General features: G+C 55.1%; 2 protein-coding genes across 2 annotated transcripts; both read left to right on the top strand.

The window, feature by feature from the left end:
- Nucleotides 1-1,245: 1,245 nt before the first annotated feature.
- On the top strand, nucleotides 1,246-2,104 carry D7B24_006478 (uncharacterized protein; the record flags this gene model as incomplete). Its single annotated transcript, XM_028640608.1, has 2 exons — nucleotides 1,246-1,442; nucleotides 1,492-2,104. The coding sequence occupies 2 exons, from the start codon at nucleotides 1,246-1,248 to the stop codon at nucleotides 2,102-2,104; spliced, it is 810 nt and encodes a 269-aa protein (XP_028495244.1).
- Nucleotides 2,105-9,425: 7,321 nt separating this feature from the next.
- Nucleotides 9,426-14,941, top strand: D7B24_006477 (uncharacterized protein; the record flags this gene model as incomplete). Its single annotated transcript, XM_028640607.1, has 8 exons — nucleotides 9,426-9,584; nucleotides 9,659-9,714; nucleotides 9,810-11,123; nucleotides 11,402-11,572; nucleotides 11,709-13,274; nucleotides 13,323-13,346; nucleotides 13,945-14,352; nucleotides 14,401-14,941. 8 exons carry the CDS (start codon nucleotides 9,426-9,428, stop codon nucleotides 14,939-14,941), a joined length of 4,239 nt encoding a protein of 1,412 aa, XP_028495243.1.
- Nucleotides 14,942-15,409: the final 468 nt, after the last annotated feature.

Below are 15,409 nucleotides of genomic sequence, written 5' to 3'. Positions count from 1 at the left end.
CCTACTGTTACGTCGTCGAGATATGGATTGAGTTCGCAAGCGTCGAACGGCGAGTCAAACGGCTGGTGGCGTTGTTGTGGTAAAGTCCCGAGAACTATGCATACTTTTGCCCCAGACAAACCCTCGGGCGCACGCAGGCACATCGCACCTCCACGAGCTTCCTTGCTGGAGCTAGACGACGTTCTGGAACGATAGCCAAGAAGTGGATTGCAACCAGAAATTGGCTCCGCCACAGTCCAGTGAGTGCAAGGTGGGGAGTGGATGCGTTTGCAGATTGGCCGACTCGGATTGAGAGTCTGGTTTGGGCCAGGTGACCACCAACGGACGAGCTGACAAGGCAAGGGAGGTGGGCTTATCGCAAACAGTGGAGCAAGAACTTTGACGGTACGACACGGGACCACATAGCACGACGCAGCGCGCTGTTCGCGTCGGTTCGAGTCGGGGTCGAGCAGCGACAGTATCGTAGCGGCCGGGCGCCAGCGGGACTTCGGCGGTCGAGACTTGTTCCGAGACGGCTTGGTAGCTCAACTAGTTACTGACTGCTGGAACGTGGAGCGCCGCAAACAAGTAGTCGGGTACGAGAATGCCTTGTCTGCCACCCCCCGCCATGTCTCTTTAACGTGGGCAAACAGAATGTTGTGCCCTGGGCATATTTTATGGTCGCCACAATTTCTCATTGCAAGCCAAGCACTTGGCAACTAGAGAAGAGAAATGCTTTACTCGGGCGAAACTGGAGAGCCTGGCAGCCTGGGATGGGGGGTCTTCAGAGGCGCTATGTCTGTGCCTGTGTCCTTCCAAGGCGCACAGATTGCGCCGAGCTGACAATGCACCAGGTCTGATGTGTCGAGGGGGACCAATCCAAGTCGTGTGCAGCATGGCGTGGAACACGTGACCAAACATCACATGACTCTGCGGAGCCACATCAGCCGCAATCTTCGGACACCCCGCGATTCTACGGGTACTGCCGGACTCTTGAGCGCCAAACCTGTCATATTCTGGATTGCGTCCCACCTCATCAGCTATCGGGTGACACCACACTATCGGCAACCAATGAACTCTCTCTCGATGCGAATGCGAAAACTTTTCCAGGGAATCGCTATCAGAAGGTCTTGTCACAGACGGGCGTTGAATCTACGGGCACAGATTCCAGCTACGTCGTCTGGCGGCCCAGTGCCGCTCCAACAAGCACGCCTATCTAAACTGACAGCTCCTGTTCCGCAACTGAGCCGGAGCCATCAGTATCCCATGTCTACACAAGCTGGGCACTTGGGGCAGCAAGGTCAGCCCTCGTCCCTTGAGAAACCCATTTCCCCACAACTGCTGGGCGAGGTACGCGACTTTTGGTTTTCTCATTTGGAAAGTGAGGATGCCGCCATCCTGCCAGGCTTCAATGAGATGAAGCGTTGGTTCATGGGAGGCGAAGAGCTTGATGATCTCTGCAGGTAGGTTATTCCGGCCACGCCGCAACTGGACACTCGCTTACTCGTCCAGCGAACGTTTCAAGCCAGCGCTTGAGGCCATCAAGTCATCGAACGCGACCCCAGAAGCGATCATTTCCGACGCCAGCCCATCCGACCCTGGGGACTGGCTCGCGTTAGTCCTTTTGCTGGACCAATTCCCCCGCAACTGTTACCGAGGGTCTTCAGCAAGTCTCGTCTTCTTGATTTTTGACCCACTTGCCCAAGCCGTTGCACGCAAGGCCATCGATCTTGGTATTCCATTTTCTCGTGACATTCGATACCACCTGTCTCGCCGCATGTGGTTCTACCTACCTCTGATGCATTCAGAAGATATCGCGTTGCACGACCAAGCCGTTGCTGAGTACGAGCGCATGGGCCGCGACTTCAAGACGCTCATGACGTCTTCACCAGTCAATAACGCCGCTGAGGAGCGTTGCCGTCAGGTCCTGGCGACGGACAAAGAGGCAACTGAAAAGGTTCTGGCTTCGAATCTCGACTTTGAGAACAAGCATCGTGATATCATTGTTCGCTTTGGACGCTATCCCCATCGCAACGGCCCGCTTGGCCGGAAAATGACGGCGGACGAGCAGAAATACCTCGACGACGGTGGCGAGACTTTCAGTGCGAACGCGTCGAAGTCTTGAACAGTCGTACCCAGGGCGCGCTGACAACCTCGAGCACGCAACCTTTGACAAGCCTGTATATATGTGGTGGTACCTGTTTCATGTTGTTTCTTTTCAGGTCGCAACTTTGTGCCAAAACCAAATGCAATCATGGAAATCTCCGTGGAAGTTGACGATCACCCCGCACTGGGTTGGGGAGCACGCCATCTCCCTTCCTCCAGTTATTGACGCGTCATTACCACACGTCATGATTGACAATCAGACATCACGTATGCCTCGCATGGCGTCGTCTACATCGCAACTGATACAAACAGAATTCGGACGCTGTTCTTCCGTTTCTTGCTTTCGAAACCATAACACATCAAAATGGGACGGTTTGCCCACAAGCTTCCCGGGCAAGAAGTTGCTGTCATTGGCGGTTCTTCCGGGGAGGTCGTGCTCTTTCAACAATTCTCATGCACTGTCTGGCTCCCGTAGGATCGGATCGGCTTTGGTGCCTCTGAAATCTTGCTTGATACCGGTGCTTGTGTGTTTGTCATCTCCTCAGCAACGGAAAAAGTGCCGAGTGCCGTCCAGCGCTCGAATAACCCAAACGTAACAGGCAGAGTAGGAGATTCCCGTGACGAGGCTAGCTTCACGCAACTCCTCTAATCGCTCGCGCCTCTTGACCATATCGTCTTTTCGAGCGTTGACAAGATCATCCGCGGCAGTCTAGCCAGAAGTTGACCTGAATGACGTGAAGAATCTGTTTGGTGTAAAGTTCTGGGGTAGTATTGTCATAGGAAAAGATGCGTTTCTTGAGCTTTGAGCATACTTAGTACGCTAAAATCAAGTGGCTGTTGCAAAGCATGGAATCATCAAACCTGGAGGCTCGCTCACTCTGACCTCGGGTCTCGCCGGAATACAGCCCGGGAAAGGTGCCACGGTTGGAGGTGCCCTCAATGGTGGACTACTATCCTTGACCAAAGGGCTGGCTGCCGCCGATCTGTCCAATAAGAAAATCTGCGTCAACACTATTGTGCCAGGGCTAGTGAAGACGGAGCTATGGGTAAGCTGGGATACAGCGAACAGAAACAACAGGAGATTCCCGAAGGACGCGGTAAGAGCTTCCACTGGGCTTCGTCGCGACCCCAGAACACATTGCCGATGCTTAACTCTATCCTGTTCGAGCAGACTATGCAACTGGGACTCTCATTTTCATTGATGGTGAAAACCTAGTCTGTTTGTCAAGTTCGATGCAATTGTCCTTCTACAGTGTTGAACTCGCGTTCGGCCCAGGAACATCCAACCAGAAATCGCCAAAACCCACCATCGGCCAAGCAGTGTGGCGCCCAGTCGCTACATGTGCTATAACTATCAGCGTGCGCGGACAAGTCATTGATGCAATCAAAGATAACGCACCACAGGCCGGCTTTTTCACCTCCCCGCGACATACAGCCAGTAAGTGATGTACACAGAAGTCCTTCAACTCTTCGGCTCTCGACATACACGTTGACCATAAAGACCTCTTAGAGCGTGGCACAAAGTTGAATACAACCTGCCACAAGAACCGAGCGCCTCGGCTCATCAAACATTCCATGTCCTTCTAGAGGCTGTTGACAACAATACAGCAACCATAATATATGACGTTGCAAGCGTTGCCCCAAGTTTTACTCGAGATACCATGACGACCCAACTCCTGTTAACCGAGTGCAGCAGACAGCCATCAGGGCTGCATGATGCCTTTAGCGCAGCGTCAACCGTGCTGTACTGCGTTGGTATCTTTTAAGGTACCGAGTTCGGCAAATGCTCTGGTAATAAGTTTGGAGGATATAAATAGAGTATCGTGCCAGCTACGTCGTATTGTGCTGCCTTTAGTCATATCAGCCTCTGTCTGCTAGCGAAACCGTGACGAGTATATACTTCACTTGGCTTCGGGCTCGAACTCATCGACATAAGCCTGTCGCATGCTCGTAACTGGCAGCCTTGACCAAGGGTAACACGTTGGTTGGGAAACCCCAAATCACCTTGTCCAGTCGACAGGTGGGCCACTCCAGCTGCATTTTACTGGCATGATCTAGAAACTGCTTCGTGTAGCAGATAGAGAACCTTAGGTAGTCATTGCCTCAATAACATTGGGTTGCACCCTGGGACGATCACCAGTCAAAAATGCATCTCTCGGCGAGGACAGCAGACTGAACCAGATGTAGAAGGGAACACAAGGGGTTCGATACAATATACAAGGAACAGCAGAAAATGCAGTATGAATTTGAGGGCGATCTCGAGCACGTTGATGCAGCGTTGAAAAAGTCTGAAAACGTCAGGAGTTGCGGAATGAAGTTCAAGTGGCACGCCGCCCAGGAAATAGGACTGTGTCTCCCTCAGAAGTGGCAGTCTCATCGATGGTGGTCGTGACAATATCAGCAGAACATCAGCTCTTCTTTTTCGGAAGCAGCGGGAGAAGATCGTCCTAGGGAGTGCTGCCAAAGAGAACTACGAGGCAGCATACATCATACCTTCCTACCCAGGGGAAGACACTCGCTGCTGGATCGTTGAAGTTGATGGGCCCGTCTCCGAGATGCTCGGAGCTCCGAGCATTAAGCCGATGGATAGAAAATGCATCCGAGCTTGATAGTTTGTGCTAGGAAGACGGCCAAGCATTGTTGTTGGCAGTTGCGCAACTCAGCTCGCGATTCCCCGGAGCCTCGTAGCGGGGATACGCGCCGCCAAGAGACCATGGCTGGTTGAAACATATGTGTGTGTCGTATCAATCGGCATCTTGGCCTCAAAGCAAGCAGGGGAGCAAATTTTCTAGCACGCCTTGAACGCCACACATGATGATCATGGACATGTTGGGGGCGCAGCGTGGAAGTTTGGTGGCATACGGAGCGCCAGCGCGTCCGTTTGGCGCGTTGGTTGCCGATTGTATATGCAGCGCACGGCTTGAGGCGGCAACTAAACTAAACCCACCCAACGACGTTTTCGAGCAGGAGAGATGAGCGGGCGTAACAAGCCCCCTCCCCGGGAACGTTCGGGTTGGGGTTGTGGAGAAGGCGGCGCTGGACCTGGGGAAGCGTGGAGAGAACGACAGACTGCTGTGTTCCAGAAGCGAGATGCCAAGATGAGGCTGAGCGCCATTTTAGGCCCCTCCCTTTTGCAACGCATGTTAAGCCTCCGGGCTCGGTCTGGGTCTGGGTCGTAAGAAAAGACACCAGGGGCCGGCACTTGTAAATTGTGGGATCGACAGGAACCGTAATTTGCCGTCGGATGATGTTTTTTCATTTGGCGTTGATACAAACGCTTGCATCATGGGATTTTTCTTGTTTCATCATGATGCGGTACTTGGGTGCTTCTGCGCGACGATTCAGTCGCATTGGCCGAGCCCTAGGTGACTTTTTCAAACTCACAGTCGGATTTCCCTGGTGCAATTTGGTTACGAACACCAAGCCAGGAGTCAAAAATGCACAAGAACGAAGCTCAGGCTCCAGAGTCCTGGAGGGGTGGCCAGGTACCGGGTTTGTGTAGCGTCGCATGAGAGGCAACTGCAGCCAGATTTGCTTCAATCGGATCAGGAGGGCGAGGCGACTTTGGTGCATCCGTTTTGCGCATCTCTTGAGAGGCCCCGCAAGGTGGCAACCCCTGCCAGTATGTAAGACATCATACCATTGCTGGGACGCCTACGCGCGGTTGATCGCCTGACATGAAGGTAGATTCGATTGTCCATTACGAGTTCAGCCCTCCGGAGATCCCGGTTGTCACACAGCAAGAATTTAGTTGAACAGTGGCACGACAGCTCGCACAATATGGCGGAGTGTTGCCCGCGAGGGGCCACATTCGTCATCTTGATCGGAGACTTGGCGGCGTAACAATAAGTGGTGGACCAATTAAGCCAGGATACGGAGGAGCCATCGAGGAACTGGATTGCAGGGGCGGGGAACCAAAAGAGAAGAAAATGCCAACCCATCTCCCCCCGTCTTTCGCCAATCCATCAGGGTCGTGCGCATGCGACGCACTACACGAGTCGAGCTCTCGTGATGATAAACGCTCACCGACCTGGCATGGTGGAGCCTGCCCACTACAGCATCATGGGTCATACGTTGTAGCATGTGGAATGTGGGACACGGCAACATGGGGGCAGATTGTGAGGTTCAGTTCGACGACCAGTGTTTCCCAACCATCTGGACAGTCGCACGGCCCAGAAGCGCTCGCCAGACGCCAAACGCCCGTCGGCCACACGCACGACGCGAGACAAATAGGCACGCAAGGCACGTAGGCAAACTGCAAGCGGACAAGCGGGCAAACGGACAAACGGGCAAGCGAGCAGGCAAGCAAGCAAGCAAGCGCGAGGCTCGGAAGCGACAATCCAGACGCCTTCTCGGGTGCTCCCACGAACCGTCCAACTCTAAAGCACGAGTGGCCCAGTCGCTCACGGGGATAAGCTTAAAGGCCAAGAGTATAGGCTCAGTGTTCCCCCCCAGTCACAGGCCCGATATTTGCCTTGGCCTCCAGTCCATCAACACGATTTCTACTGTCCCTGAAAGACCCGCGCCACGATTTCTCACGGCTCTGCTGTTGGTTACACACTGCCGACAAGCCCGGCCTACCCACAACATAGCGCGTTGCGCTGCACCACCACTGTGGTGAGGCGTTATACTCTGCAGCATTGGCACTACAGATGGTCCGATCGCCAATTTCATCGAGAACATACACAACCTGCACCAAAACAAGCTCCAGCCATGTGAGCCATGCCAGCCACCAAACCAGCGACGAATCGCATGGGATCGTGTTCGTGGTGGGTGGTTTGAGGGGCCCCTTGGATTGTGGCCTCAACATTAGTTCGTTGCACCACCTCAACATTGCCCATGAATGGCCGAGAAGCAAGGACCAAAAACACTCGCCAACCAGAGTGGACGCGCCTCCGCCCGACGACACGTCTTTGGGAAGAATTCGGAGCACTGCCCATTCACTCTGGAAGGGGGGGCAGCCATCTGCGCAACCTCGTGGCCCTGTCGACGGATGCAACGGATGCGTACCTTCGCAGATGACTGAGCTAGTCGAACCACCGAGTCATCCCGACCCTCCTTGCACGATTGGCGGCAGCCTTGCGACAGACGAAGGTCTTGGGAGTGGACGAGCACGACTCCAGCTCGCCCTCCTTCACAATGCTGCCAAGCCAAGGTGCGGCCTCGTCTCGAAGGGTGCACAACGAATATTGGCGACCTTTCCGTGGTGATAGGTGCTGCGCCCGAAGTTTCCCCATCAAAAGGGCCGCTCCCCCGCTCTCGCTTTCCCTCGAATGTCGGTCTTCTCTCCGCTGACCCATGTCAAAGGGCAATACAGGTCCTCTCATTGATCAGGGCCCCAAGTGCCGCGGGGCCACAACCCCGGCGCTAGAGGTTGGCAGAGGGGGGGCCACCCGCTGCGGAGTGCTGCTGTGTAGGTGATGACCTCAACCCCCGCCCCCAGTCCCCGCTGCCAGCCACCAGAGCATGTTTCGGGGGCACCGGGCAGGCAAGGCCAGTAGCGTCGGAACCTGATTAGAGTCCCTGCTTAGCATTGGTCTAGGAGGCATTCGAGGGGGGGGCAGATCCATCGACCCACCACTTTAATGGGCTTCTGTAGCCTCGAGCTCCCTTTGGAGATCCATGCATCCCACGCATCCCGGCTCCTTGGCATGGCTTTTTTTGCGCCTCTCGTTAGCCCCCCACGTACGTGTACGCTACGTCTGTACATGTACCTACCCATCGATAACAGGAAGCAACACCTTACGCAAGGACGCAAAAAGACAAGCAGGCAGGCTGTCGAGGAAAACGGTTGCTCATGGTGATTGTGCGAAGCGTCTCCAAAGTGGCAACCGCCCCCCCACCCCTTTCAAAATGTTGAAAAAAAAAATGAAAAAAATAAGACGGGCAGCAGCATCGAGTGCGCATCTTTTACCCCAACCCCAACTCTGATCCTTCAGCCTTCAGCCTTTGAATGGCTAGGTGTTGCAGTACGTTGCGTCGCAGACAACGAGAGGGGGGTGGGGGGTGAATGGGTGAGTGGCTTTTGGCGCGAGATGAAAGTATCCAATATCCTAACCGTCAGCCGGGGCGCTCCTCTCCACCTCGAGACGGCTGGCTGCACATCGTATTGGCACCATGAAAAGCTATCGAACCATTCGGGCGGAGGGATGCGCATCGCACTTGCGTCGGAGCCCACGTTTCCTTTCTTGCCTGTCGACTAGCTTGGGAGCCTGTCGGTGGTCGCGCGTGTCCGTCGAAGCTTCTTCAGCCCGTTCGTCCCGTATTCCTCCATGGATGAGATCAATGGAAGATCCCCAGGTAAGGTACCTATCTGCCCACATACCTACCTTAGGTACATGTACAAGCAGGCCTCTGATTCCATGCCACGGCGATGACGGGACATGCAAGTGGACGAGGCAGGCGCGACCCAGACCCAGACCCAGACCCAGGCAGACCTCTAGTAGAAAGTCCCCTCCGGGCAGCACCCCGCGAATGGGCAGTCGCAAAGCGCAAGGGCTCCGGTTCTTTCCCCGCATCAACGAGATTTGCAGCTTGCATCTTACTCTCGTCTGTCGTCGCTTCCGAGTCATTGTCGACATATCAAGGTTGTGGATACCACAGCGCCTGCAACCTCACCATGATACCCTGGCGTCCGTTCCTCCGCCCAGTCTCCATAGCCTTACCTTCCGGCGAGCTACTGTAGACCTGCGCACCCCTGCTCTTCCCGGCCAACTTGGGACCTTCGTAGGTTTCTTTTGTTGCTGGTGCATCGTGCCCCATGCGCCAACCCATGTGCACCCCTCCCTCACTTCGGTCGAGGCTCAGATCAAAAATCTCACCCGCATCCCGCTCCACGTTGTCAGAAGTTTTCGTGTCCAATCCAGACCCCAGCTCTCGGACGCAAACAGCTTCTCGTTGAAGCAGTCCTGGCCGGCCGCGACATCGGCACCCTGTCGTCCCCGTCCGTCCCCGTCCCCATTACCGCGCACAAAGACATCCCGCAACGACCCAGTAGTGGCCCCCTTCTACATCCCCCCCCCCCCCCCCCCCCCCACCGGTCGTGCCCCTCCTATGACCACGAGCTTCCCCCTCAAACCGATGATCGTTTCTCCAAAGGGGGAGGAGGACCATAGCGCGAAATCAATCTGACCTACGGATCGCGACCCCATTACAAGAGTGACGGCATCCCCCCTCGTTTGTTGGCCCCCCTTCTCGATCGAGCTCCTTCCTCATCCTCATCACTTCGCCCTTTCCGCCTCTTTCTCCCCTTCTTCCTCTAACCCTTCTTTCCTCCACATCACTGACACTCACATCTGTGCACTCCTGTCTCGTCAACGGCCCTGCGGCATCGTGACAGCATGTCAGCCATCGATGAGAAGCCCCAGGCGGAGATCGACCGTGTCGAGACTTCATCGGGCGACAATGGAAAGGGCGGTATCGAGTATGAACGAGCCCAGCTGCTCGCGAACCTTCCTGATCCCGACGCGGGCAAGTCGGAGGAGGAGCGCCGCGCAATTGTAAGTTGAGGACAGAACAGCTGGTTCTTTACGTTACAGGATTACAGGACGGTCTCGCTAACACGCAATCAAAGGACAAGAAGCTCATGTGGAAAGTTGACCGATGGCTGATCCCTTGGCTGTCTCTGCTGTGAGTTTTCCCCAACAAGCAAATGATTCATGCGCAAGACCGTGTGCTCTCTTTCTTTCGCTCCTGCGAGTGCACCCCGCTGACCCATTCACCAGCTACCTTCTCTCGTTCCTCGACCGTACCAACATTGGCAATGCGCGTCTCGCCGGAATGGAACCCGATCTCGGCATGGAGAAGGGTGACTATCAACTGTCCCTGACGATCTTCTTCATCAGCTACGCCCTCGCTGAACCCCTGACCAACGCCCTCCTGAAGCGCCTTACACCCCGAATCTTCTTCACCGGCATCATCCTCAGCTGGGGTGTCATCATGACCCTCATGGGTCTCGTCAAGAACTTCCAGGGCCTGCTGGCCGCTCGTTTCTTCCTCGGTGTTGCCGAGGCCGGTCTGTTCCCTGGCGTGAACTACTACCTCTCTTGCTGGTACAAGGGCTCGGAGATCGGTGTCCGTTCGTCACTCTTCTTCTCCGCTGCCGCGCTGGCCGGCTCCTTTGGCGGTCTTCTCGCAGCCGGCATTGCCCAGATGGATGGCATCGCTGGCATGCCCGGCTGGGCCTGGATCTTTATCATTGAGGGTATTGCCACTGTCTTTGTTGGTGTCTTCTGCTGGTGGATGGTTTTCGACTGGCCCGAGACGGCCAGCTTCCTCACTCCTGACGAGCGCATCCGCGTTCAGCGCCGCATCATCATGGACCGCCAGGGTCGCACGGCCGAAGACTTTGACAAGCGCCACATCTACGCTGCCCTGGGCGACTGGAAGACATACGGCTGGATGGTCATCTACATGGGCTGCCTGACGCCTCTGTACGCCTTCTCGCTCTTCCTGCCCACCATTCTCCGCGGTATGGGTCACACCGGCACTCGCGCTCAGCTCCTGTCTGTGCCTCCTTACGCCGTTGCTGCCTGCTGCACTGTGGCCGTTGGCTTCCTTGCTGACCGCACGCGCTGGCGTGGATACTGCAACATGGTGACCGTCACTATCGGCATCATCGGCTTTGTTCTGCTCATGGCATCGTCAGACCCGCAGGTCCAGTACGCCGGCACCTTCCTCGGCGCCGCAGGCATCTACCCCACCATCTCCAACACACTGTCGTGGGTTATCAACAATACCGAAGGTTCACTCAAGCGCGCTTTTGTCCTTGGCATGGTCGTCGGCTGGGGAAATCTCAATGGTGTTGTCTCCTCGAATATTTATCTTGACCGCGAGAATCCTCGCTTCTGGACTGGTCACGGCGTCGTTCTGGGTTACCAGGTTCTCTTCCTGTTGGGCGGATCTGTGTTCATGCACATTGCCCTCAGAATATCAAACCGCAACCGCCGGGCTGGCAAGATGGATGCCAAGTGGGCAACGCTCACGGAGGAACAAAGATGGATTAGCGGCGACAAGAGGCCCGACTTCATTTACACTCTGTAAATCACTGACCGACCATTTTGTTACTTCATCGGCTGTCCAGAGGAAGAATCATAACTTTGCAAGGAGCGATCGAAAGTCTGGCGTGCAGGAGTGATCGAAAGTCTGGCGTGCACGAGTGAAGGCTCTCAGTCGTCATATCTATAGATCAAGAAACTGATCAATTTGCCATTCAACATGAGTTGCCGTTTCGATACGTGCATGTCGTCCGTGCCTGCCTACTCCCATGACGTTGTGATGATCGTGTTTGGGTCTGATGACTAACACCTGCGGATAGCATCCTAGGCATCAGGGTTGTAGGAGAGCCGCACACGCATTTCGTCATCAGCATCGCGATGGCGTGCGAGCTTCATTGTACCACCAAAACATTCCTTCGCGACACCCACCTCCAAACACGTGCTCGGATCGCCATGGTGCCATCAAACGCCATCACCATGGAGTCTCAGATGTCAGCTGCGCTTATCAAGCAGTCATCGCGCCCCATGATTTCTATCTTGCGATGCCTCCCACAACCATGACGCGGGCGTCCGTTTGTTGCGAACACTTCCAAGACCAACAAACTGTAGTTGCCCGAGACATGACAGATATACACAGCCTACAAACGACGCTTCCACGATTTCAAGTGCCGGCGCGAAGTCGGGCATGTTAGCAAAGCTAGACGACTACCAGAAACGCCCAATCATCATGACGATCACCGACGCCGAAGCCCAGCCGCTCCTCTCACCGGCCACCTCTAGCAGCTCAAGCACGACGCTGTACTCCAATAACTTCAACAAAATATCGCGTCGTATCGAAGACGATGTGCTCCCCGAAGCTTCCTCCCTAGGCCGCACGCTCTCCTGGCAGAGTGCTTATATCCTTGTCATCTCCCGAGTCATCGGCAGTGGTATCTTCGCAACGCCGGGCTCCATAGTTCGCGCCGTCGGCAGCCCGGGGCTAGCTCTGCTGCTGTGGGTCGTGGGTGCTGCCGTGGCCGCTTGCGGCTTGGCCGTTTCGTTGGAATTCGGCTCCATGCTGCCGAGGTCGGGCGGCGACAAGGTATACCTCGAGTTCACATACAGGCGGCCGCGCTTCCTCGCCTCGACACTGGTGGCCGTCTATGCCGTCCTGCTCGGCTTCACGGCCAGCAACTGCATTGTCTTCAGCCAGTATGTCCTGTTCGCACTGGGCCAGGAGCAGGCGGGCGATATTCTCCGCAAGGGGCTGGCTGTGGCATTGCTCGCAGCCGTCACCGGAGTCCATGCCGTATTCCCCAAGACAGGCGTCCGCTTGCAAAATTTCCTAGGCTGGGTCAAAGTTGGCATCATTATCTTTATGATCCTGTCTGGCCTGTACGTCGTGCTTCTGCGTCCGGAACAGCGACTACCAGCGCAAGGGTCCAGCCTGGCATGGGACACACTTTGGGAACACTCAAACTGGAACTGGGGAATCATCGCGACGTCGCTGTTCAAGGTCTTCTACTCGTTCGCTGGGCTGGACAATGCCAACAACGTGCTGAACGAGGTCAAGGATCCCGTGCGGACCTTGCGGTCTGTTACCTTCACTGCGCTCATTACGGCTTGCGGCTTGTACCTGCTCATTAACGTGGCCTACTTCATCGTTGTCCCCATCGACGAGATCAAGGAGAGCGGCGAATTGATTGCAGCGCTCTTCTTCGAGAGGGTCTTCGGACCCGGCGTGGGGCGCATCATCTTACCCTTGACCGTTGCCCTGTCCGCTGTGGGAAACGTACTGGTCGTGGCCTTTGCTCAGGCCCGGCTCAAACAGGAGATTGCCAGGCAGGGCTTCCTTCCCTTTTCTGAGATTCTCTCAACAACACGCCCCTTCAACTCGCCGATAGGAGGGTTGGCGGTACACTTCGTGCCCTCCCTCCTCGTCATAACACTACCGCCATCGCGTGAGGTATACTCTTTCATCCTAGAAGTAGAAGGCTATCCTGGCCAGTTCTTCTCCCTGGCAGTGGCATTCGGCCTCGTGTGGCTGCGGTTCAAGCGTCCAGATCTGAAGAGGCCGTTCAAAGTCTGGCTGCCTGCTGTGGTGCTGAAGATCTGTTTGAGTCTCAGCCTGCTCGCTGCACCGTTCTTCCCGCCGCCAAATCGGCACGAGGGCGAACTTTTCTACGCCACATATGCTATCGTTGGTGTGAGCATGTAAGTTGCCCTTGCTTTACATGACCCAAACCCTGCTAACGAATGTAGTATCACTGCTGCGACAGTGTACTGGTATGTTTGGACGCGACTCATCCCGAGGCTTGGGGGATACAGATTGGAAGAGAAGGTTGATGTGCTCAAAGATGGGACTAGCATCACTAAGCTGATTCATGAACCGTTGTGAGCGGCAACGTTGTCACTGAAAGTATCATAGAGGGTAGACTCTTTCTATTCATAGAACTGGGTGCATGTCAGTTGTGCTCTTTTGAAAGCCTGCTAGTGAAGTCTTCGCCGTGGTGGTCGATGCTTCTGATGGATCTCAATCATCGTGCAACGCGCGTAGCTTATACACCATGTGTGAATTTACATACATAACCGTCATCCAGTAATCCTTTTCAATGTTTTATTCATAATCGAGCATCTTCTCGCGTTGTCTACGTCACTCGCGCCTTGCCAGCGTGCCCAGATCGCATCTCATTGGGTTGCTTATCAATCCCTTGATCAACCGAGTTGAGGAGTGAATGGCGTGCTCGCGGGGTGTCTGTTGAGGTGACCATTGCATAAAAAGGGCGAAGTCCACGCCCAAAGATAGCGTCGCAGGACTCACAAGACCATTGCCAGAAACCACATGACCGACGTGTCGTTGATCTCTTAATTTTATAGCTATCAGCCTTTGCGTATTCCAGATTCCTTTCATCATGGCCGCCGCCGTCGTTCACCAGATCCCCACAGGGACCTTCGGTTCTCTCCAGAGTATCGATAACCCCGTCCAAGTCGAGACTTCGAACGCACCCAAACAGTCCCGTCATGACGTTGAGACATCCCTCAACTACTTCAAACCCAATGAGGACGGCTCACCTCCTCACCCTACCTACGTTGATCGCCCTGAGACTTACGACCGACCGTTCGAGTCTCACAAAGTCACCGTTAAAGACATTTCAGGCCGGGAGGCTGAGTTCTCGCTCGATTCCAACGGGTTCCAGATTCATCGACATACAGCGCAAGAGCGCGACTTCCTCGATGATGGCCAGATTAAGACTTCATACTATCTCGAAACAGAGCAGCTCCTCAAGGATGTGTAAGTTGCCGAGGGCTTTTGACCATGGAAAACTCTTACACATCACAGCACTGGTGCCTCAAAGATCTTTATCTTCGACCACACCATCCGCCGTCAGGCCCCTGACGCAGAGCCGAAAGGTCGAACGCTCCGAGGGCCCGTCCAGCGCGTCCACATTGACCAGTCGTATGCGGCAGCGCTCACGCGGGTTCCGCACCATCTGCCCGAACAAGCAGAGGAGCTCCTTAGCGGTCGCGTGCAGATCATCAACGTCTGGCGGCCCATCAAGACTGTCCATCGGGACCCGCTTGCCGTGGCCGAAGCCGATTCAGTCCCGGATTCGGACCTCGTCGTGACGGAGCTCATCTACCCCAACCGCCGTGGTGAGACGTATGCTGTCAAGCACAACAGCAGCCATAAGTGGTTTTACAAGAGCGGATTGACCCCAGACGAGGTGCTTCTCATCAAGTGCTTCGATAGCAAGACGGACGGCCGGGCGCGCCGTGTGCCCCACACGGCATTTGTGGACCCATCGGCTCCGGAGGATGCGCCGCTGCGGGAGAGCATCGAGGTGCGGGCATTGGTGTTCCATCCGGATGATCATGAGTAATTGGAATCATAGGAGCTGAAGGATGGGGATATGACTTTCGCTATGTATAATCATTTATCATTGTTCAATGAGGCCAAGTTGTTTGATTTACAACTCACCCCGTGTGTGCTTGAACCGGAGAGTGGGTGCATAACGACAGTCTTACAGCATCATTGTCTCAAACATACCGTACCCTGAAGTCGGTGGAAATAAAGCGATCCCAGTCTCTGATGTCGCTTCTGTTGCCAAAGGTCCGCAGCGCGCTTACAACGAAGCGGTATCGACCGGGAGGTGCCCAGGAACCATCCGCCATTCTGCCGTTCCATGAAGATGCCCAGCCAATATTTCGGTTGTACGTTCTAGGATAGCCTTCTATGTTGCCCACTGTCAAGTCGCCAAGCCCGTTCTGCTTCTGCTGTGGAGCAGTGGTCAAGCATGATGGTGCCAGGAGCTGCAGTTCAAGGCGGACTTCGGCACTCCCCATTACGA

The sequence above is a fragment of the Verticillium nonalfalfae genome (assembly GCF_003724135.2).
Source record: "Verticillium nonalfalfae strain VnAa140/NRRL 66861 chromosome Unknown scaffold_46, whole genome shotgun sequence".
Taxonomy (NCBI): Eukaryota; Fungi; Ascomycota; class Sordariomycetes; order Glomerellales; family Plectosphaerellaceae; genus Verticillium; species Verticillium nonalfalfae.
Note: the sequence above shows the minus strand (reverse complement) of the source record. Positions and strands in the feature narration are given on the sequence as shown.